Below are 23,219 nucleotides of genomic sequence, written 5' to 3'. Positions count from 1 at the left end.
AGAAGATGTAGATGCTACAAGTAGATGTAGATGCTACAAGTAGATGTAGATGCTACAACAACGTCCATTCAAACATTCACTTAAAGTTAAAGATCATTTAAAATCACCTTTAATATGTTTATATGGAAAAAAAGTGATGTAGAATAGTAAAACGCACTTAATAAAGGAGGAGTGCTATGAAAACTATCAGCAATAAGAGTTTGGTTGGACATTCAGCAGCAACAGAAAATATGAAAACAACAGCATTTATTTTTATACAGACATGTTGGGCCAACCAGATCAGACATGTTGGGCCAACCAGATCAGACATGTTGGGCCAACCAGATCAGACATGTTGGGCCAACCAGATCAGACATGTTGGGCCAACCAGATCAGACATGTTGGGCCAGGGCCAACCAGATCAGACATGTTGGGCCAACCAGATCAGACATGTTGGGCCAACCAGATCAGACATGTTGGGCCAACCAGATCAGACATGTTGGGCCAACCAGATCAGACATGTTGGGCAAACCAGAAGAGCAACTGTGTTTGACTTCATGAATAAAACTAGCAGCAGAATCAAGGATATCATTAAATGGTAGCAGAGACACACTGGTCATTCTTGATTGTCCTGTATCAGATAAAGGATAAGATTGTCCTACAGAAAATATAGGACATCTGTCTGACGACATGGATGACACAAACTTATAACACACCCTGGACACACACGACAAAGACTGCTGTTCCCTATTGCGCAAGACAGAAACTAAACTTGTGTACTGGCTTTTGTTTCCACAAAACACCACAACAGTTGACCCCACACCACACCACAACAGTTGACCCCACACCACAACAGTTGACCCCACCCCACAACAGTTGACCCCACACCACACCACAACAGTTGACCCCACACCACAACAGTTGACCCCACCCCACAACAGTTGACCCCACACCACACCACAACAGTTGACCCCACACCACACCAGTTGACCCCACCCCACAACAGTTGACCCCACACCACAACAGTTGACCCCACCCCACAACAGTTGACCCCACCCCACACCACAACAGTTGAACCCACACCACAACAGTTGACCCCACACCACAACAGTTGACCCCACCCCACAACAGTTGACCCCACCCCACACCACAACAGTTGACCCCACACCACATCAGTTGACCCCACCCCACAACAGTTGACCCCACACCACAACAGTTGACCCCACCCCACAACAGTTGACCCCACCCCACCCCACAACAGTTGACCCCACACAACAACAGTTGACCCCACCCCACACCACAACAGTTGACCCCACACAACAGTTGACCCCACCCCACACCACAACAGTTGACCCCACACAACAGTTGACCCCACACCACAACAGTTGACCCCACACGACAAAAGTTGACCCCACACCACAACAGTTGACCCCACCCCACACCACAACAGTTGACCCCACACCACAACAGTTGACCCCACACCACAACAGTTGACCCCACCCCACACCACAACAGTTGACCCCACACCACAACAGTTGACCCCACACCACAACAGTTGACCCCACACCACACCACAACAGTTGACCCCACATAACAGTTGACCCCACACCACAACAGTTGACCCCACACCACATAACTTGACCCCACACCACAACAGTTGACCCCACACCACACCACAACAGTTGACCCCACCCCACAACAGTTGACCCCACCCCACACCACAACAGTTGACCCCACACAACAGTTGACCCCACACCACAACAGTTGACCCCACACCACAATAGTTGACCCAACACCACAACAGTTGACCCAACACCACAACAGTTGACCCCACACCACAACAGTTGACCCCACCCCACACCACAACAGTTGACCCCACCCCACACCACAACAGTTGACCCCACACCACAACAGTTGACCCCACACCACAACAGTTGACCCCACACCACAACAGTTGACCCCACCCCACACCACAACAGTTGACCCCACACAACAGTTGACCCCACACAACAGTTGACCCCACACCACAACAGTTGACCCCACACCACAACAGTTGACCCCACACCACAAGTTGACCCCACACCACAACAGTTGACCCCACACCACAACAGTTGACCCCACCCCACACCACAACAGTTGACCCCACACAACAGTTGACCCCACACCACACCACAACAGTTGACCCCACACCACACCAGTTGACCCCACACCACAACAGTTGACCCCACCCCACACCACAACAGTTGACCCCACCCCACAACAGTTGACCCCACACAACAGTTGAGCCCACACCACAACAGTTGACCCCACCCCACAACAGTTGACCCCACCCCACACCACAACAGTTGACCCCACACCACAACAGTTGACCCCACACCACACCACAACAGTTGACCCCACACACAACAGTTGACCCCACTCCACAGTTGACCCCACACAACAGTTGACCCCACACCACACCACAACAGTTGACCCCACACACAACAGTTGACCCCACACCACAGTTGACCCCACACCACAACAGTTGACCCCACACCACAACAGTTGACCCCACACCACACAACAGTTGACCCAACACCACAACAGTTGACCCCACACCACAACAGTTGACCCCACCCACACCACAACAGTTGACCCCACACCACAACAGTTGACCCCACACCACAACAGTTGACCCCACACCACAACAGTTGACCCCACCCCACACCACAACAGTTGACCCCACACAACAGTTGACCCCACCCCACACCACAACAGTTGACCCCACACACAACAGTTGACCCCACACAACAGTTGACCCCACACCACAACAGTTGACCCCACACAACAGTTGACCCCACACCACAACAGTTGACCCCACACCACAACAGTTGACCCCACACAACCGTTGACCCCACACCACAACAGTTGACCCCACCCCACAACAGTAGACCCCACCCCACAACAGTTGACCCCACCCCACACCAGTTGACCCCACCCCACAACAGTTGACCCCACCCCACAACAGTTGACCCCACCCCACACCACAAGAGTTGACCCCACCCCACACCACAACAGTTGACCCCACACCACAACAGTTGACCCCACCCCACAACAGTTGACCCCACCCCACACCACAACAGTTGACCCCACCCCACAACAGTTGACCCCACACCACAACAGTTGACCCCACACAACAGTTGACCCCACACCACAACAGTTGACCCCACCCCACAACAGTTGACCCCACACCACAACAGTTGACCCCACACCACACCACAACAGTTGACCCCACACAACAGTTGACCCCACACAACAGTTGACCCCACACAACAGTTGACCCCACACCACACCACAACAGTTGACCCCACCCCACACCACAACAGTTGACCCCACACAACAGTTGACCCCACACCACAACAGTTGACCCCACACAACAGTTGACCCCACCCCACACCACAACAGTTGACCCCACCCCACACCACAACAGTTGACCCCACCCCACAACAGTTGACCCCACACAACAGTTGAGCCCACACCACAACAGTTGACCCCACCCCACACCACAACAGTTGACCCCACCCCACACCACAACAGTTGACCCCACACCACAACAGTTGACCCCACACCACAACAGTTGACCCCACACCACAGTTGACCCCACACCACAATAGTTGACCCCACACACAACAGTTGACCCCACACAACAGTTGACCCCACACCACAACAGTTGACCCCACACCACAACAGTTGACCCCACCCCACACCACAACAGTTGACCCCACACCACAACAGTTGACCCCACACAACAGTTGACCCCACACCACACCACAACAGTTGACCCCACACAACAGTTAACCCCACCCCACAACAGTTGACCCCACACCACACAACAACAGTTGACCCCACACCACAACAGTTGACCCCACACCACACCACAACAGTTGACCCCACACCACAACAGTTGACCCCACACAACAGTTGACCCCACACCACAACAGTTGACCCCACACCACAACAGTTGACCCCACACCACACCACAACAGTTGACCCCACACCACAACAGTTGACCCCACCCCACAACAGTTGACCCCACACCACACCACAACAGTTGACCCCACACCACAACAGTTGACCCCACCCCACAACAGTTGACCCCACACCACACCACAACAGTTGACCCCACACCACACCAGTTGACCCCACCCCACAACAGTTGACCCCACACCACAACAGTTGACCCCACCCCACAACAGTTGACCCCACCCCACACCACTTGAACCCACACCACAACAGTTGACCCCACACCACAACAGTTGACCCCACCCCACAACAGTTGACCCCACCCCACACCACAACAGTTGACCCCACACCACATCAGTTGACCCCACCCCACAACAGTTGACCCCACACCACAACAGTTGACCCCACCCCACAACAGTTGACCCCACCCCACCCCACAACAGTTGACCCCACACAACAACAGTTGACCCCACCCCACACCACAACAGTTGACCCCACACAACAGTTGACCCCACACCACAACAGTTGACCCCACACCACAACAGTTGACCCCACACGACAAAAGTTGACCCCACACCACAACAGTTGACCCCACCCCACACCACAACAGTTGACCCCACACCACAACAGTTGACCCCACACCACAACAGTTGACCCCACACCACAACAGTTGACCCCACCCCACACCACAACAGTTGACCCCACACCACAACAGTTGACCCCACACCACAACAGTTGACCCCACACCACACCACAACAGTTGACCCCACATAACAGTTGACCCCACACCACAACAGTTGACCCCACACCACATAACTTGACCCCACACCACAACAGTTGACCCCACACCACACCACAACAGTTGACCCCACCCCACAACAGTTGACCCCACCCCACACCACAACAGTTGACCCCACACAACAGTTGACCCCACACCACAACAGTTGACCCCACACCACAATAGTTGACCCAACACCACAACAGTTGACCCAACACCACAACAGTTGACCCCACACCACAACAGTTGACCCCACCCCACACCACAACAGTTGACCCCACCCCACACCACAACAGTTGACCCCACACCACAACAGTTGACCCCACACCACAACAGTTGACCCCACACCACAACAGTTGACCCCACCCCACACCACAACAGTTGACCCCACACAACAGTTGACCCCACACAACAGTTGACCCCACACCACAACAGTTGACCCCACACCACAACAGTTGACCCCACACCACAAGTTGACCCCACACCACAACAGTTGACCCCACACCACAACAGTTGACCCCACCCCACACCACAACAGTTGACCCCACACAACAGTTGACCCCACACCACACCACAACAGTTGACCCCACACCACACCAGTTGACCCCACACCACAACAGTTGACCCCACCCCACACCACAACAGTTGACCCCACCCCACAACAGTTGACCCCACACAACAGTTGAGCCCACACCACAACAGTTGACCCCACCCCACAACAGTTGACCCCACCCCACACCACAACAGTTGACCCCACACCACAACAGTTGACCCCACACCACACCACAACAGTTGACCCCACACACAACAGTTGACCCCACTCCACAGTTGACCCCACACAACAGTTGACCCCACACCACACCACAACAGTTGACCCCACACACAACAGTTGACCCCACACCACAGTTGACCCCACACCACAACAGTTGACCCCACACCACAACAGTTGACCCCACACCACACAACAGTTGACCCAACACCACAACAGTTGACCCCACACCACAACAGTTGACCCCACCCCACACCACAACAGTTGACCCCACACCACAACAGTTGACCCCACACCACAACAGTTGACCCCACACCACAACAGTTGACCCCACCCCACACCACAACAGTTGACCCCACCCCACACCACAACAGTTGACCCCACACACAACAGTTGACCCCACACAACAGTTGACCCCACACCACAACAGTTGACCCCACACAACAGTTGACCCCACACCACAACAGTTGACCCCACACCACAACAGTTGACCCCACACAACCGTTGACCCCACACCACAACAGTTGACCCCACCCCACAACAGTAGACCCCACCCCACAACAGTTGACCCCACCCCACACCACAACAGTTGACCCCACCCCACACCACAACAGTTGACCCCACCCCACAACAGTTGACCCCACCCCACAACAGTTGACCCCACCCCACACCACAAGAGTTGACCCCACCCCACACCACAACAGTTGACCCCACACCACAACAGTTGACCCCACCCCACAACAGTTGACCCCACCCCACACCACAACAGTTGACCCCACCCCACAACAGTTGACCCCACACCACAACAGTTGACCCCACACAACAGTTGACCCCACACAACAGTTGACCCCACACAACAGTTGACCCCACACCACAACAGTTGACCCCACCCCACAACAGTTGACCCCACACCACAACAGTTGACCCCACACCACACCACAACAGTTGACCCCACACAACAGTTGACCCCACACAACAGTTGACCCCACACAACAGTTGACCCCACACCACACCACAACAGTTGACCCCACCCCACACCACAACAGTTGACCCCACACAACAGTTGACCCCACACCACAACAGTTGACCCCACACAACAGTTGACCCCACCCCACACCACAACAGTTGACCCCCACCCCACACCACAACAGTTGACCCCACCCCACAACAGTTGACCCCACACAACAGTTGAGCCCACACCACAACAGTTGACCCCACCCCACACCACAACAGTTGACCCCACCCCACACCACAACAGTTGACCCCACACCACAACAGTTGACCCCACACCACAACAGTTGACCCCACACAACAGTTGACCCCACACCACAATAGTTGACCCCACACACAACAGTTGACCCCACACAACAGTTGACCCCACACCACAACAGTTGACCCCACACCACAACAGTTGACCCCACCCCACACCACAACAGTTGACCCCACACCACAACAGTTGACCCCACACAACAGTTGACCCCACACCACACCACAACAGTTGACCCCACACAACAGTTAACCCCACCCCACAACAGTTGACCCCACACCACACAACAACAGTTGACCCCACACCACAACAGTTGACCCCACACCACACCACAACAGTTGACCCCACACCAGTTGACCCCACACCACACCAGTTGACCCCACACCACAACAGTTGACCCCACACCACAACAGTTGAACCCACACCACAACAGTTGACCCCACACCACAACAGTTGACCCCACACCACAACAGTTGACCCCACACACCAGTTGAGCCCACCCCACCCCACACCAGTTGACCCCACCCCACCCCACACCACAACAGTTGAACCCACACAACAGTTGACCCCACCCAACACACCAGTTGAGCCCACCCCACACCACAACAGTTGACCCCACCCCACACACCAGTTGACCCCACCCCACACACCAGTTGAGCCCACACCACAACAAGTCCTCAGATTTGTATTTATCTACTGACTTCAACAACACAAATACTTTTCTCATTGTTCATTTCTTGACATTTGTTAGTGCTAAGAGAAAGATATGCAAGATTTCATCACGTCCAGTTGTGTGTGACTCAAGATTTCATCACGTCCAGTTGTGTGTGACTCTACTTCCTCTTCTTCTGTGACCTCCTGATATCCTCCACTGCAGAGTTTTTCAGCTTGACCAGGATGACAATGAGCATGCAAAAGTTGATGATGTACGTGGAGACACAGACGATGCACAAGTCCCTGATGATGTAGACCAGGATGTAGCCCAGATAGACGGAGCCCAAATTGGCCACAACACTGAACACTGTCTGCACCACAGCAGCCGAGGACGATGGGTTCAGTGCTGGCAAACAGAAAAAAATTTGGCTCAACTTTATCATGGGACTTCAAACTATAAAACTAGTTTGTCCAACACAGCAAGCTGTCATTCAGTCAGTCCTACTTTACCTAGAGTAGCTTGTAGCCAACACAGTCTGGTACAAGACACAGTCTGGTACAAGACACAGTCTGGTACAAGACTTACCTAGAGTAGCTTGGAATGTGTAGTAGGCCATACCATACACTGTATTTGGCTGGTTTAAGATACTTGTGTTGGAAAAAATTTTCTCAACCAATCCAAAACCTTTACCATACCTGAGAATGTCAAAGTGTTTTGTTTAGTAAAAACAAGTGAAATAAAAATATTTCATAAAAAGAGAAATGACAAAATTTAGCCAGATTAGGACAAAATTAGGAGATTATATTCAATACATGTGTCTTCACTAGTCGTTACACACTTTGTCAATACAAGTATCTTCACTAGACATTACACACTTTGTCAATACAAGTATCTTCACTAGACATTACACACTTTGTCCAATACATGTGTCTTCACTAGACATTACACACTTTGTCCAATACATGTGTCTTCACTAGACATTACACGCTTTGTCCTCAAGGAAAAAGATGACTCACAACTGGACACCTTAGCCTTAAGGGAGATGTGGAGAATCACATTGTGAATTGATATAATTTTGTCAGCGGGAGAAATATTCAGCCAAATTGTTAATGTAACACTTTGAATTGTTGTACTTGTAAAAAGCGTAGAGTATAAACAAACAATTTAAAAAGTGTAATTGATTTTTTATTAAGTATCATAGTCATAGATTAAATTTTAAATGAAATCAAAAATGGGTAATCTATCGTTTTGGGTACGTAAAATCGGCCGCGGCTATTAATGTACGAAAACGTTACCTCATTGTCAAGGCTGTAATAGAAGTATATTGTAATATGTTTGTGTCAAATATTATAGATAAATGAATAATAAACCTAAATCAATGGCTAAATATATCAATATAGGCCAGAAATTAACTTTAAACAGCTGTGTCTGCAAGCAAGATTTGCTATATAAACAGCAGCCATTTGTAAAATAGAGTAACTTCCGCCTGAATCTCGCGCTATATGTCTATAAAAATAAAACTTTAACAAGATGGCTGCTATAGTAAATGAGCGTGGTTGCATCTGTTGGAAACATCGCTGGTGTTCATTTATTACTGAAAAGTTTTAATTCAATTGATTAAAAACAGGTACATAAATGAAACAAGGAAACATTTTTGTATTTTTCAAAACATAAATCCTCCTCAAAATGTGAAATAATTATTAAAATGTAAGGAGTCACCTGTTTTTCACATTACTAGTCGCGGCCGATTTTACGTACCTTAGTAAAACGATAGATTACCCAAAAATGACTTACCTTGAGGTTAATGCTCGTGAGCATGAAACATAACCGCTAATGTCACATAATGCAACATAGTCTGGGTTTTTTTCTTTGAGAACTTCTATGTACAAAGCAAATATAGATAAACAGAGTCCTAATAAACATAACAATAGAGTTATATTTCTTGTAATTTTAGAAGATCTTGGTAGAGGTGTATGAATGATTGTTTTAGATGTGGAGGGGGCCATTTTTTTTCTTAAAAAGTTACACTACTAAACTAACAATATGATCAAAACAGATTTGAACATATCAACATCTATTACTAGATCTGGAACATATTAAAAATAATAATTCGTTATTGTATTTTTTAATATTATTTTATGTATTATTACACTAATTTAATTCTTTTGTTATTACAATGACTTTTTAAAGATACAATTATTATTTAAACTGTTATTCATTAAAAAAAAAATACCAAGTTAAACTTTTAGACCGCTTTTATAAAGAAAAGTTTAGTAAAATATTTATTTATTTTCATTTTTCTACTGCACAGCTGATCTACTCGTGACCACACCACAACCCGTCACGAAAGACTCTAATTTTTATCATTTAAAATTTTAATCAGAATCAGTTCAGGTTTACAGTGAAGAATTAAAGATCAAACATGGTTCGTCTGTTGACTGTTCATGGCTACGAAGCTTTGACTAAAACATTGAACGGAATGAAGGGCTCTGTATTCGTCTTATTCAGTGGTAGCCCAGATGAAAGTGGTGTCAGTTGGTGTCCAGATTGTACCAAAGGCAAGGCATGCATTCGCTATTTTTATTTGATAGACCGATAGATCTATGCATTCTCGAGAAACATTATATTATACTAATGAAAACTAGAGATCCATTTAAAATATTTCAGACACTAGTAGTAGTACTAGGCCTAACTAAATTTGAGGGTAGGCCTAACTAAATCAAATCTAAGTTAAAATTACCCGGTAATCCTAATCCATCGGTTTAGGTACGTAAAATCGTCCGCGACTAGTAATTTGAAAAACAGGTGACTCCTTAAATTTTAATAATTTCACATTTTGAGGAGGATTTTGTTTTAAAAAATACAAAAATGTTTCCTTGTTTCATTCATCATTCATGTAGGGCGTAGGCCTACCTGTTTTTAAACAACTGAATTAAAACTTTTCAGTATTTAAAAAAGACTAGCGATGTTTCCAACAGATGCAACCATTGACATTTACTATAGCAGCCATCTTGTTTAAGTTTTTTTTTTGTAAACTTGTAGCGCAAGATTCAGGGGAAGCCACTCTATTTTACAAATGGCTGCTGTTTATATAGCAAATCTTCTTCGCAAACACTGCTGTTAAAGTTAATTTCTGGCATGTATTCAAACTATATTGATATATTTAGCCATCTATAATATTTGACACAAATATATCACAATATACTTCTATTATAGCCTTGACAATGAGGTAACTTTTTTGTACATTACTAGCCGCGGGCGATTTTACATACCTAAAACGATAGGTTACCAATTACCCTAAATAAATCATTAGGCCTAAGCCCTAAATGGAGGCCTAATTTGTAGGCTCCCAATTTATTAGTATTACTTGCTACTTGGAGGTGGGGTTGGTTGCTAACAACAATATAACGTCAGGACCAGACACATTACTTCAGACGATTTTTCAGCCAAATTCCAGTGACCTTCTATGATTTACTTTTAAAAAATGTTTACCATGAGCAAAATGGTAGGGTTTTCACATTATAACTACAAACTATAGGTGGCAGGGCTATATATGTCGGAAAAGCATTTCAAAATTTATGTTGGAGAATGAAAGCTAAATTTAAAACTTGGTTTCATTAAAAATGCTAAAACTTTTTAAATATAAATTTCCATAGTATAAAATTGATTTCCACACTGAAGCGTTATTAGGTTTATCAGTCTATGAAAAAATAAATCAAATATTATGAGCCGTTTTTTTATAAGACAGGCGAAGAAAATGACAACCAAATTTAAAAAAAAAACAACCACGTGACCACTTTTTGTTGATCACTAGTGAGGAACTCTTGTCCAAAGCCAGTTAAAAAGTCAAACCGGATTTATGGCTTTTTGTAGCTTCAAACACAAGGGTGGTTGTTATGGAGAGGTGTGTCGTAACATAGCTGTGAGTAGCGTGAGTGACAATAAATTTTAAATTAAGTAATTTAGTCTAAAATAAGCTAACACCCTCAAAATGAGTGCCTAATGGATTAAATTTGGATGTTTAATATTAAGTGGTTATGTTCAAATTGACAATTGAGTAAAATTTAGATTTAGCGAGAATAACTACAAGTTATTACTATTTAAATTAGGAATTTTAATTTTTGGTTACTTAATCAATGCTGTGCACATTTGACAAGAAAACGTGTAGTTTGAATTTAAAGAACAATTTATTTTACCATTTCAGTATTTTGAACAATTAAAATCTAATATAAATGTAGGCCTAAACACTAATTTTATTTATTATGTAGAGTTAATCTTCTTTGGCCTGCCTATCCTATTCAATATTAGTTCACTTTTTTCTGGGAAAAAAACGAAATAATGATGAGGCTTTGCTCGTCCCGACTACAACAAAATGGCCGCCTACATCTCGGGTTGCTTTTAATCGCTCATATCTCTCAGCGGGTAATTCAATGGAATAAAATTTGACGTGGATGGACATATTTACTACCAATGCTATGTTTCTATGTAACACATCCAATGCTATGTTTCTATGTAACACATCCAATGCTATGTTTCTATGTAACACATCCAATGCTATCTTTCTATATAACATTAACACATCCAATGCTATGTTTCTATATAACACATCCTATGCTATGTTTCTATATTACATACCAATGCTATGTTTCTATATTACACATCCAATGCTATGTTTCTATATAACACATCCAATGCTAACTTTCTATATAACACATCCAAACATTGCAATTATGTTTGAAAGTGAGAGTTACTGAGGTGTTCATAACGAGGCATGTTGTCTGTACAGCTACTCTGGGCCTAATAATTTATTATGAGTAAATAAAGACAAAGCCAGGCATTTAAAGATTGTAATAATTTATTATGAGTAAATAAAGACAAAGCCAGGCATTTAAAGAATGTAATAATTTATTATGAGTAAATAAAGACAAAGCCAGGCATTTAAAGAATGTAATAATTTATTATGAGTAAATAAAGACAAAGCCAGGCATTTAAAGAATGTAATAATTTATTATGAGTAAATAAAGACAAAGCCAGGCATTTAAAGAATGTAATTATTATTCTGCGAAATTTTAAGACCTAACTTGATTTTTGTTTCCTACAGCCGAGCCAGTTATAAATCGTAACCTTGACAAGGCCCCAGAAGATGCAGTGTTGATACACTGCCATGTTGGGGACAGAGACTAGTAAGTTTTCTTCAACTCCCACTTTAACAAAGGCAGCATCTTTTTCTGCGCTCACTGTTTTTTCCAGTTCTGTCCAACTGCTCACCACTTTTGTTCAGGAAAAAGATTATCATTTTTTCTCTGAAGATTGAAATGAGTTTTTACTTTACTTATAACTATAAAGACATTTTTATGGGTGGGTGCCGACCTTATTCTATGTCTAGTAGAAATCATGTTCCTTAGTGAATTGTGTTGAAAAGACCAATTATAATTATATATTCATAAAAATGAATTATGTTTGTGATTTCTTTGATTTAATTAATATCAGTAATTTTTCATTGAACTTCGAAGTCTATTCTTTTTTTAAAGGAGTTTATATTTTGTTCATTATCTTTTTTAAACTAGTTGGAAAAACATGAACAATGAATTCCGCAAAGATCCAAAGTTAAAGGTGAAATGTGTCCCTACACTTGTTAGGATTGGCTCAGTGAGTATTAATTTTAAAGGGTTGTCTATTTTTTATGTCTTCAGGGTTACTTCATTTATGATGTCCTCAGAAAAAAGTGATTAATGGATATGTGTCAATATTTGCATGTTGAATGTTACATCTAGGCTAAATACTTATATTTTAAAACTAACAAAAACTCTTACCACATACATAAAATGTACAAATTTTTTAAAAAACCTCTGCTCCATCTGTAAATAAATTTATCTATCGTCATAAAATTAATGCATCGAGTAAACAGACAATAAAATAAAAAGAGATTATGAACTAGAGGGTGGCAGTTTTTAGACTTTATCAAATTGAGACGGGGGTCCAAAATTTGTATTGACGTCATGAATGGATGATTACTGAGTGCTACAAACTTGAGCTACGACTACAAACGTACCTTTAGCTATGACTACAAACGTACCTTTAGCTATGACTACAAACGTACCTTTAGCTATGACTTCAAACCATTAGTGTACACAGTGCTCCCTACAACCATTTTAAAGATTTTCTGAGGTTAATTACATTTTATTTAAAACAAGTTCCGTATCACACAAAAAAACAACACTAGTTAACTACTAATTGAAAACTGTCATGTTATGCACCCTTAATATCACAATTTTTTAATCACTCATCACAAGTAGATCTATAGCCTACTTCTTGGCTTACTTATCGGCGCCTAGCTCAGCGCCAGGCATGGCGAGGTGCTTTTTGTCACAAGGTCTGTCACTTTAGCGTCAATACAACAAGTGCTGTTGTTCCTGATGTATATTGACCACCCACAGATCAATCTTAATTCACAAGTGTAGTCTTTGCTTGAGTTGTCCGCTCAATTCAGCCATCCATCTTTTATATGGGATTAACTTTGTGTTTGAAGATCAGTCTAGAAACGTTAAGTATTGCTTAGTGTTCCGTATAGAATAGGATTTTGCTTATCTTTGATATGTCAATACTAGAACTTTTTAATAGACATCTTGTACAGATGCACATACTTTTAGATGGATTGTGTTAAAAACTAAAAAACTATGGAATTACATGGAGTAGGGTATAATGGCATTGATTTCTATTTTTCCTCATGTTCAGCCCCACAGACTAGAAGAATCAGAGTGTGCCAAGGATGATTTGGTTGAAATGTTGTTTGAAGACAATTAGTTTACATGTCAAGGAGATTAGGTTTCTCTGTCAAATTTGCTATAGTTTTTCAATATTAACATGAATTTGTATTTTAATTTCTTGTCTTTATGTCAATGTGGAATAATTTGCCAACATCATTCATTCATTCATTTCAGACAAGTAGTAAAAAAAATGATAGTGTACTTATTTTAGTACAGTATGGAATATATATTTGGAATATTATGATTAAATACATGCCATTCACTGAGAAGAGTTAAAAATGGATTTATAAGGCAGATGTTTACAGTAAAACCTTTCATTGGAAGTGGTAAACTTTTTGTGTCGTTAACATATGCTTGTGCTTTTTTTTTAGTCCAGTAAAGATAGTTGACCATAGGTAAAGATAGTTGACCATAGGTAAAGATAGTTGACCCAGGTAAAGATAGTTGACCCGGGTAAAGATAGATGACCCAGGTAATGTGTAATTAGTTAAAATGTACATCAAATCCAATCAGGATCAACTCTAATGTTCTGTAGCTACATTCAAGTACGTTTGGGTTTTATTTTTTGGATCCTTTTTTTTTTTTTAATATAGATCACAATGTGCAAGAGTCTATCTACTCTTACAGTTTGTAACACATTATCAAATATGTTCCTAGGTTGCTGACATATTTGTGGACACTGCATACCAAATAATGTAAACAAAGGGGCGCTACCCTAATCTATTATCCACAAACATTGCCTTCACAACCACAACATAGTAGGTTCAAAATATAATTAGATGCTAACCAAGGGTGCTTGATAGTTTTATTGAACTTATGGATTCAGTTTTAAGATGGTGTTTATGTTGTATGTCACTTATTTAAAAAAAAAAGCATTTAATTATTGTAATAACTTTATGCCAAACAGTTTACAGCCATGTAGTTAGACATTCTTTAGCAGAGCCTCCATGCTGGGCAGAAGGTGAGTTACTCAGTGTATGGATTATAACCAGTTTTATGGATTATAACCAGCTTTATGGATTATAACCAGCTTTATGGATTATTACCAGTTGTATGGATTCACCTTTTAAATTAATGTACCGGTTGTTTTGTATAATTGAAAACTGTGAATGAATGTATCATTATTTGATAGAACAATTTATTCATGAGATGCATTCATTATATTTATATATAAATGTTTACAGTTGTCATTCAAAAATGGGTTTGTGGGTTGTCTGCAGAATGTATCTCTCCTGATCTTGTCATCACCACAGGATTTCTCTTTAACATTTTTACATCTGTTTGTTGCATTTAGTTTTACATAGTTCCCTGTGGAGAAAGTGTAAAGAGATAAAGATGTTTACAACTATGTATACTCTTAAATTCTTTTAATGTTTTAATATACTAACTGAATGAAATGCTTCAAATAATATATATTGTTGTTTTCAATTTGTTCACATATATCTTCCAGTAGCTTATCATTATCTGTGACATCATCAGCTGTTATTGTGACATCGTTAGCTGTTATTGTGACATCATCAGCTGTTATTGTAACATCATCAGCTGTTATTGTGACATCATTAGCTGTTATTGTGACATCATCAGCTGTTATTGTGACATCGTCAGCTGTTATTGTGACATCATCAGCTGTTATTGTGACATCATCAGCTGTTATTGTGACATCATCAGCTGTTATTGTGACATCATCAGCTGTTATTGTGACATCATCAGCTGTTATTGTGACATCATCAGCTGTTATTGTGACATCATCAGCTGTTATTGTGACATCATCAGCTGTTATTGTGACATCATCAGCTGTTATTGTGACAGTGTCAGCTGTTATTGTGACAGTGTCAGCTGTTATTGTGACAGTGTCAGCTGTTATTGTGACATCATCAGCTGTTATTGTGACATCATCAGCTGTTATTGTGACAGTGTCAGCTGTTATTGTGACATCATCAGCTGTTATTGTGACAGTGTCAGCTGTTATTGTGACATCATCAGCTGTTATTGTGACATCATCAGCTGTTATTGTGACATCATCAGCTGTTATTGTGACATCATCAGCTGTTATTGTGACATCATCAGCTGTTATTGTGACATCATCAGCTGTTATTGTGACAGTGTCAGCTGTTATTGTGACATCATCAGCTGTTATTGTGACATCATCAGCTGTTATTGTGACATCATCAGCTGTTATTGTGACAGTGTCAGCTGTTATTGTGACATCATCAGCTGTTATTGTGACATCATCAGCTGTTATTGTGACATCATCAGCTGTTATTGTGACAGTGTCAGCTGTTATTGTGACATCATCAGCTGTTATTGTGACAGTGTCAGCTGTTATTGTGACATCATCAGCTGTTATTGTGACATCATCAGCTGTTATTGTGACATCATCAGCTGTTATTGTGACATCATCAGCTGTTATTGTGACATCATCAGCTGTTATTGTGACATCATCAGCTGTTATTGTGACAGTGTCAGCTGTTATTGTGACATCATCAGCTGTTATTGTGACATCATCAGCTGTTATTGTGACATCATCAGCTGTTATTGTGACAGTGTCAGCTGTTATTGTGACATCATCAGCTGTTATTGTGACATCATCAGCTGTTATTGTGACAGTGTCAGCTGTTATTGTGACATCATCAGCTGTTATTGTGACATCATCAGCTGTTATTGTGACATCATCAGCTGTTATTGTGACATCATCAGCTGTTATTGTGACATCATCAGCTGTTATTGTGACATCATCAGCTGTTATTGTGACAGCGCCAGCCGTTACAATCACCCAACCTTTCCTGGCCCAGGATTTCGGCCCTGGAGTCATCAGGTGCACTGAACCAGTCCAACCCTCTGTTGCCAACCACACAATGGGGGGATGTTAAAGCTATAATTACCTCAGGTTTACCAGGATCTGTAAAACCTCCTGTCTGAAATTATTTATTTTATACAAGTTTAATAAAAGTTGAACAAAATTAGGTACAACAAAATGTAGATATCTTATAGTTCCATGCTAGTAGTGTTGAATGATTGCTAAAAAAATTTAAACTTACATCCTCCGTTGTCGTAAGCATCGTCCCAGTCATCTCCAGGGCCGTCTCCCCAGTACCTCCCTCTGTAGCCTCCCCCATCTGACAAGATAGGTGACACAACATGATACAACCACACCACATCATACAACCACTCCACACCACATGATACAACCACACCACATGATACAACCACTCTACACAACATGATACAACTCCACACCATATGATACAACCACACCACATCATACAACCACTACACACATGATACAACCACTCTACACAACATGATACAACAACTCCACACCATATGATACAACCACACCACATCATACAACCACTACACACATGATACAACCACACCACATGATACAACCACTCCACATCATACAACCACTCCACACCTCATGATACAACCACTCCACACCACATGATACAACCACTCTACACAACATGATACAACAACTCCACACCATATGATACAACCACACCACATCATACAACCACTACACACATGATACAACCACACCACATACAACCACACCACATGATACAACCACTCCACATCATACAACCACTCCACACCTCATGATACAACCACTCCACACCACATGATACAACCACACCACATCATAAAACCACACCACATCATACAACCACACCACATGATACAACCACACCACATCATACAACCACTCCACACCACATGATACAACCACTCCACATCACATGATACAACCACACAACATCATACAACCACACCACACCACATGAGTCAACCACACCACACATGATACAACCACTCCACATCACATGATACAACCACAAAACATGATACAACCACACCACGCAACATGATACAACCACTCCACACAAGATACAACCACACCACATGATACAACCACACCACACAACATTATACAACCACACCACATGATACAACCACTCCACACCACATGATACAACCACTCCACACAACATGAAAGATGGATATTTACAGAAGGGAATGAGAAAGATGGATGGATACTTACAGAAGGGAATGAGAAAGATGGATACTTATAGAAGGGAATAGAAAGATGGATGGATACTTACAGAAGGCAATGACAAAGATGGATGGATACTTACAGAAGGGAATAGAAAGATGGATGGATACTTACAGAAGGGAAAAGAAAGATGGATGGATACTTACAGAAGGGAAAAGAAAGATGGATGGATACTTACAGAAGGCAATGAGAAAGATGGATGGATACTTACAGAAGGGAAAAGAAAGATGGATGGATACTTACAGAAGGGAAAAGAAAGATGGATGGATACTTACAGAAGGGAAAAGAAAGATGGATGGATACTTACAGAAGGGAAAAGAAAGATGGATGGATACTTACAGAAGGGAAAAGAAAGATGGATGGATACTTACAGAAGGGAAAAGAAAGATGGATGGATACTTACAGAAGGGAAAAGAAAGATGGATGGATACTTACAGAAGGGAATAGAAAGATGGATGGATACTTACAGAAGGGAATAGAAAGATGGATGGATACTTACAGAAGGGAATGAGAAAGATGGATACTTATAGAAGGGAATAGAAAGATGGATGGATACTTACAGAAGGCAATGAGAAAGATGGATGGATACTTACAGAAGGGAAAAGAAAGATGGATGGATACTTACAGAAGGCAATGAGAAAGATGGATGGATACTTACAGAAGGGAATAGAAAGATGGATGGATACTTACAGAAGGCAATGAGAAAGATGGATGGATACTTACAGAAGGGAATAGAAAGATGGATGGATACTTACAAAAGGGAATGAGAAAGATGGATGGATACTTACAGAAGGGAATAGAAAGATGGATGGATACTTACAAAAGGGAATGAGAAAGATGGATGGATACTTACAGAAGGGAATAGAAAGATGGATGGATACTTACAAAAGGGAATGAGAAAGATGGATGGATACTTACAGAAGGGAATAGAAAGATGGATGGATACTTACAAAAGGGAATAGAAAGATGGATACTTACAGAAGGGAATTCGCCCTAGGCCACTGAGTGGTGCATACCCTTAAAAAAACGATGGAAAAAAATTGAGTTCTTCACAATTCTGTTTTGTGTTGAAAGGAACCAAAACAAGTTAATAAAAAGTCTAGTGACAATTTAAGCGCAATTTCCTTATGTTATCTAAAAATAGATATGGGGTGCATTCAAGCTAGGAGAACAATCGGTTTGTAGGTGTTTATGTAATTTAAAAAAAAAAATTTGTGACCGAACGAAAGGATATTTTTGAAAACTTTCTTCGGCAATATTGTTCTAAATTATGACAGGAATCGATTGGTAAATGTTTCAAGTCGCTAAGTGGTCTGGTTGCCGAGATATGGACCAAAAACTGCATTTGTTCGAGGTTTTTTGGCTTTTCCGGGAAATCCAGGAAGGAATTCCGGGATTTTTTTTTGGCCCACAATCATCCTTGGAACTTGCTTAACATATTTGCTTTTGGAACTAGTCCTCGATATTGCTTCGTTGAGGAGGAGATACGACTTAAAGCTGCGGACACACATCCATACATCCATCCAGAAATGACGAGTTTTACGCAATTTTTTTTTTTGCCAGTATGGACATTGCGCTAAAAATAGTTCCTCACATATCTCTATAATGTATCTCTATAATTTATCTGTATAATTGATCTCTATAATGTACCTCTATAATGTATCTGTATAATGTGTGTGTATAAAGTTAAATGCCTTATTGTGGTCACCTTATTTGTCCATGGCAGATGGTAGCAGTTGATAAAGTAAGAGCAGTGATGGTCGAATTAATTAATTCATAATTAAAATTTTGCTCAACTGTGTTTTAGTCAGTCAGCATTTATTTTAAAAATTGACAAAACTTTGCAAATAAAGTAAATTACACCTAAATCTAGTATTAACGTCCCTAGTTTTGGCAAAATATTTTAAAGTATCATAATTGGATAATTATTCCTAATTAATTTCTCACCATGTGCTGTACCTTGCCCAATGTTATTATCTGTTTTGAAAATTAGAAAATCAAATTAACATTGCAACAATAATAAATAGTATCAAATTAATTTTTTTCTCATCGTCAGTTTTTAAATAATTCCTAATTATTATTGCATGAACTGTAGTTGAAGCAATTTAAGTTTGCACTCAAGCGGACGGTACTTACAATAGGCTGATGCTAATGTGACAAGAGCCAGTAGGCAAAGAACGATAACCACTTTCATTCTTTCTTGTCTAAATTATCTGTTGTCTTCTTCTTTTTACCTAGGTGTAAATTTAAATTCAAAATATTAAGTGCAATGGATATAAGTGCAATAGATATAATTATAATGTCCCATACAATGAACAATATTTGTAGGGTTGTGCCACTTATTATTTAGTATTTTAATAACATTCAGATTTTTAAATAATAATCATTAAAAAAGTTTTTAAAAACCCACGTTTTCTGATTGAACTAAAAAGTAGAAAATAAATGCTATAGGCCCTACATCACAATAATGCAAGCGATCACTCTACTATAAGCGATCAAAAACGTGGGGCGCCGAAGTAAAAGTTATATTACTATTGATTAGATAATACTATTGACTTTTATTAGGGAGCTTGTAGAGAGTCAACAGTATTAGAAACTGTAAGAAAATCACGGCGCCCCACGTTTTTGCTCGCTTATAGTAGAGTGATCGCTTGCATTATTGTGATGTAGGGCCTATAGCATTTATTTTCTACTTTTTAGTTCAATCAGAAAACGTGGGTTTTTAAAAACTTTTTTAATGATTATTATTTTCTACTTTTTAGTCTTTGTCTGTTTGTTTGCATTAAAATCTTGCTATCGATTTTATCTTTTCACTTTTTTTGGGTAAACGAAGACAACTCGTAAAAAGACAACTCGTAAAAAGACAACTCGTAAAAAGACAACTCGTAAAAAACACGTTGTTTGAATACGTTACTGACTAGAACACATAGATTTGAACCCGTGTCGAGTGGGATAGCAATCGTGTGCCCAACCACTCGACCATATCGTCTCCCCCAAACTGGCCTACCTCCTGTAAGTTTAAACTCGGTTCAAGCTAAATTCTCTGCCCCTAAGCCTGTGGCGACATGTGATCGTTCGCTTCACTGCGCGCGAGGTACGCGTCGCTGGTTTTTTTTTGTAATGGCTAGCAGAGGAGAATTATATATATAGATTATATAGCGGTCTAAAATGCTCAATAAAATGTTTCCATTGATCAATTTAGTAATAATAACAATTGAATATTCAATGGTCATCCAAAAGAAAGCTTCCCTGAAAATTTCAGCGCGCTAGCTAACTGGGAAGTGCCAGAAATTTCGATCGCAAGATTGGATTGGAAAGACAAACAAATAAATAAATAAACACACAGAGAAAGCAAGTTAAAGAAAACGTGGTAAAAAAATATATATTATTTAGATCTAGTAACTGCCAATAAATAAAACAAAAAAAGCACACTTACTTAAAGATGTAAAGAAATAGTTTCAATACAGATATCAAGACGATTGAGGACTGAAATTTGAGTCACTCGCTTTAAATAACCGTCATTCAAGTTGTTTTTGAGGCGGGGGGAGGGTGGGAAAAGCAAGTAAAAGAAAGAGAGCTGCAAGCCAGGTAATAAAGGTGTAATGGATGTTGTCGAAAACTCGAGCTGTCTTCATCCATCATCGTTTGTTTCATTTGAAGATGGAGGTGCGTACTTTTATTTAAATACTTCAGTCATAGAACACACTTTACTACTCAAAGCATATTGTGTATGGCAGTTCTATATTTAAAAAACAAACAAACATAAACATCTCTTCAAATATGTTTACCATTACAGCAGCAGTAATTTAAGATCACAGGAAAGAAATGTACGCCATTGTCTAGATCTAGTAGCGTGATTTTAAAAAGTGCAGCTTACCACATTTGTAAACAGCACTTTATTTATTCTGTCCACATTTTGTGGGGGTTTTATGGTGCCTGAACGGCGTTAGTGTTTTGTGTGTGTGTGTGTGTGTGTGTGTGTGTGTGTGACAAATAACTTAAAAGCCAATCAAAACAAAATAACTGTTTTACATAGATTGGTCTCACGATGTCTCACATTCTACAAGTGTTTGCCGCGATCGTTTGAAACGTTTTGATTGATAGTTCTGTTGTCTTGTGCGTGACATAGCCAATATTCTAGATTTAATGGGGCGGACCATAACGAAAAACACGTTCTTGTCAGCAAATCCCTAGAACAATTTTGATGGTTATTTTTTAATAATACTTTATAGATAGAATCAATCAAATGTTGGGCCAACCCGTGTCCCCCCCATATATATATATATATATATATATATATATATATATATATATATATATATATATATATATATAATATATATATATATATATATATATATATATATATATAATATATATATATATACATATATACTTTTTTTTGTTTGGGGTAGGGAGACACCATGAGTTGAGTTGCCGCACCGGGTTATACCCGAACTAGCGACGCCACTGACTGCTCCGGTTGGATTTTTATTGTGTAATTAAAATTATTTTACACATTACCTTTTTTTAAGTCACTAAAATTTATAATTTACGATCCATTTCTCCATTACTAATCAAAACTTTTAAAATGCTACACTACTTATTGTAGATGCGCACAGGAGTGCTATTGAGGTGGGCATGTTGAGAATGATACATTTTAGTTGATTTTCTTTTGTTCCCATGGAATTATTAACCTGACCCAGACCAGTAAAAATCAAACCAACCATGCGGCATTTGTTTTTAAATTCTTTTTAATGCATATGGTCCAAATATATTATTCGGCAACATGTTCATTTAATTCCGACCACTTCTTTAGTTTTGAAGTTAAATTTTGAAACAGCCTGACCAGACACGTCTCGTCTATCTAGATTAGTGTTTCATTTTGTTGACATGGGTGTGGGACTCGAACTCTCACAAATTATCAGATAAATAGTATAGGCCT

At 41.0% G+C, this 23,219-nt stretch overlaps 2 protein-coding genes and 1 long non-coding RNA gene across 4 annotated transcripts; 1 reads left to right on the top strand and 2 right to left on the bottom strand.

Annotated features, from left to right (window-relative positions):
- Window positions 1-7,501: 7,501 nt before the first annotated feature.
- Window positions 7,502-9,456, bottom strand: LOC131952972 (vitamin K epoxide reductase complex subunit 1-like protein 1). The gene is made up of 3 exons (XM_059315933.1): window positions 9,245-9,456; window positions 8,036-8,145; window positions 7,502-7,855 (listed from the first exon to the last, which is right to left on the bottom strand). The coding sequence occupies exons 1-3, from the start codon at window positions 9,454-9,456 to the stop codon at window positions 7,629-7,631; spliced, it is 549 nt and encodes a 182-aa protein (XP_059171916.1). The 3' UTR covers window positions 7,502-7,628.
- A 288-nt stretch (window positions 9,457-9,744) lies between these two features.
- On the top strand, window positions 9,745-15,626 carry LOC131952995 (thioredoxin domain-containing protein 17). The gene is made up of 4 exons (XM_059315972.1): window positions 9,745-10,008; window positions 12,552-12,633; window positions 13,018-13,099; window positions 14,186-15,626. The coding sequence occupies exons 1-4, from the start codon at window positions 9,873-9,875 to the stop codon at window positions 14,252-14,254; spliced, it is 369 nt and encodes a 122-aa protein (XP_059171955.1). The 5' UTR covers window positions 9,745-9,872; the 3' UTR covers window positions 14,255-15,626.
- Window positions 15,394-22,210, bottom strand: LOC131952997 (uncharacterized). 2 transcript variants are annotated; one of them, XR_009388582.1, is made up of 7 exons: window positions 22,152-22,210; window positions 20,411-20,508; window positions 20,222-20,251; window positions 19,253-19,291; window positions 17,256-17,333; window positions 17,100-17,132; window positions 15,394-15,525 (listed from the first exon to the last, which is right to left on the bottom strand). It is a non-coding gene; the product is annotated as an uncharacterized LOC131952997 (long non-coding RNA). The 2 variants fall into 2 exon arrangements; XR_009388581.1 differs by lacking the exon at window positions 22,152-22,210 and adding an exon at window positions 21,711-21,820.
- Between the last annotated feature and the right edge of the window lie 1,009 nt (window positions 22,211-23,219).

The sequence above is a fragment of the Physella acuta genome, unplaced genomic scaffold (assembly GCF_028476545.2).
Source record: "Physella acuta isolate Inbredline_101_S28 unplaced genomic scaffold, ASM2847654v3 ptg000897l, whole genome shotgun sequence".
Classification (NCBI taxonomy): Eukaryota; Metazoa; Mollusca; class Gastropoda; family Physidae; genus Physella; species Physella acuta.
This window is presented reverse-complemented; position numbering and strand designations above follow the sequence as displayed.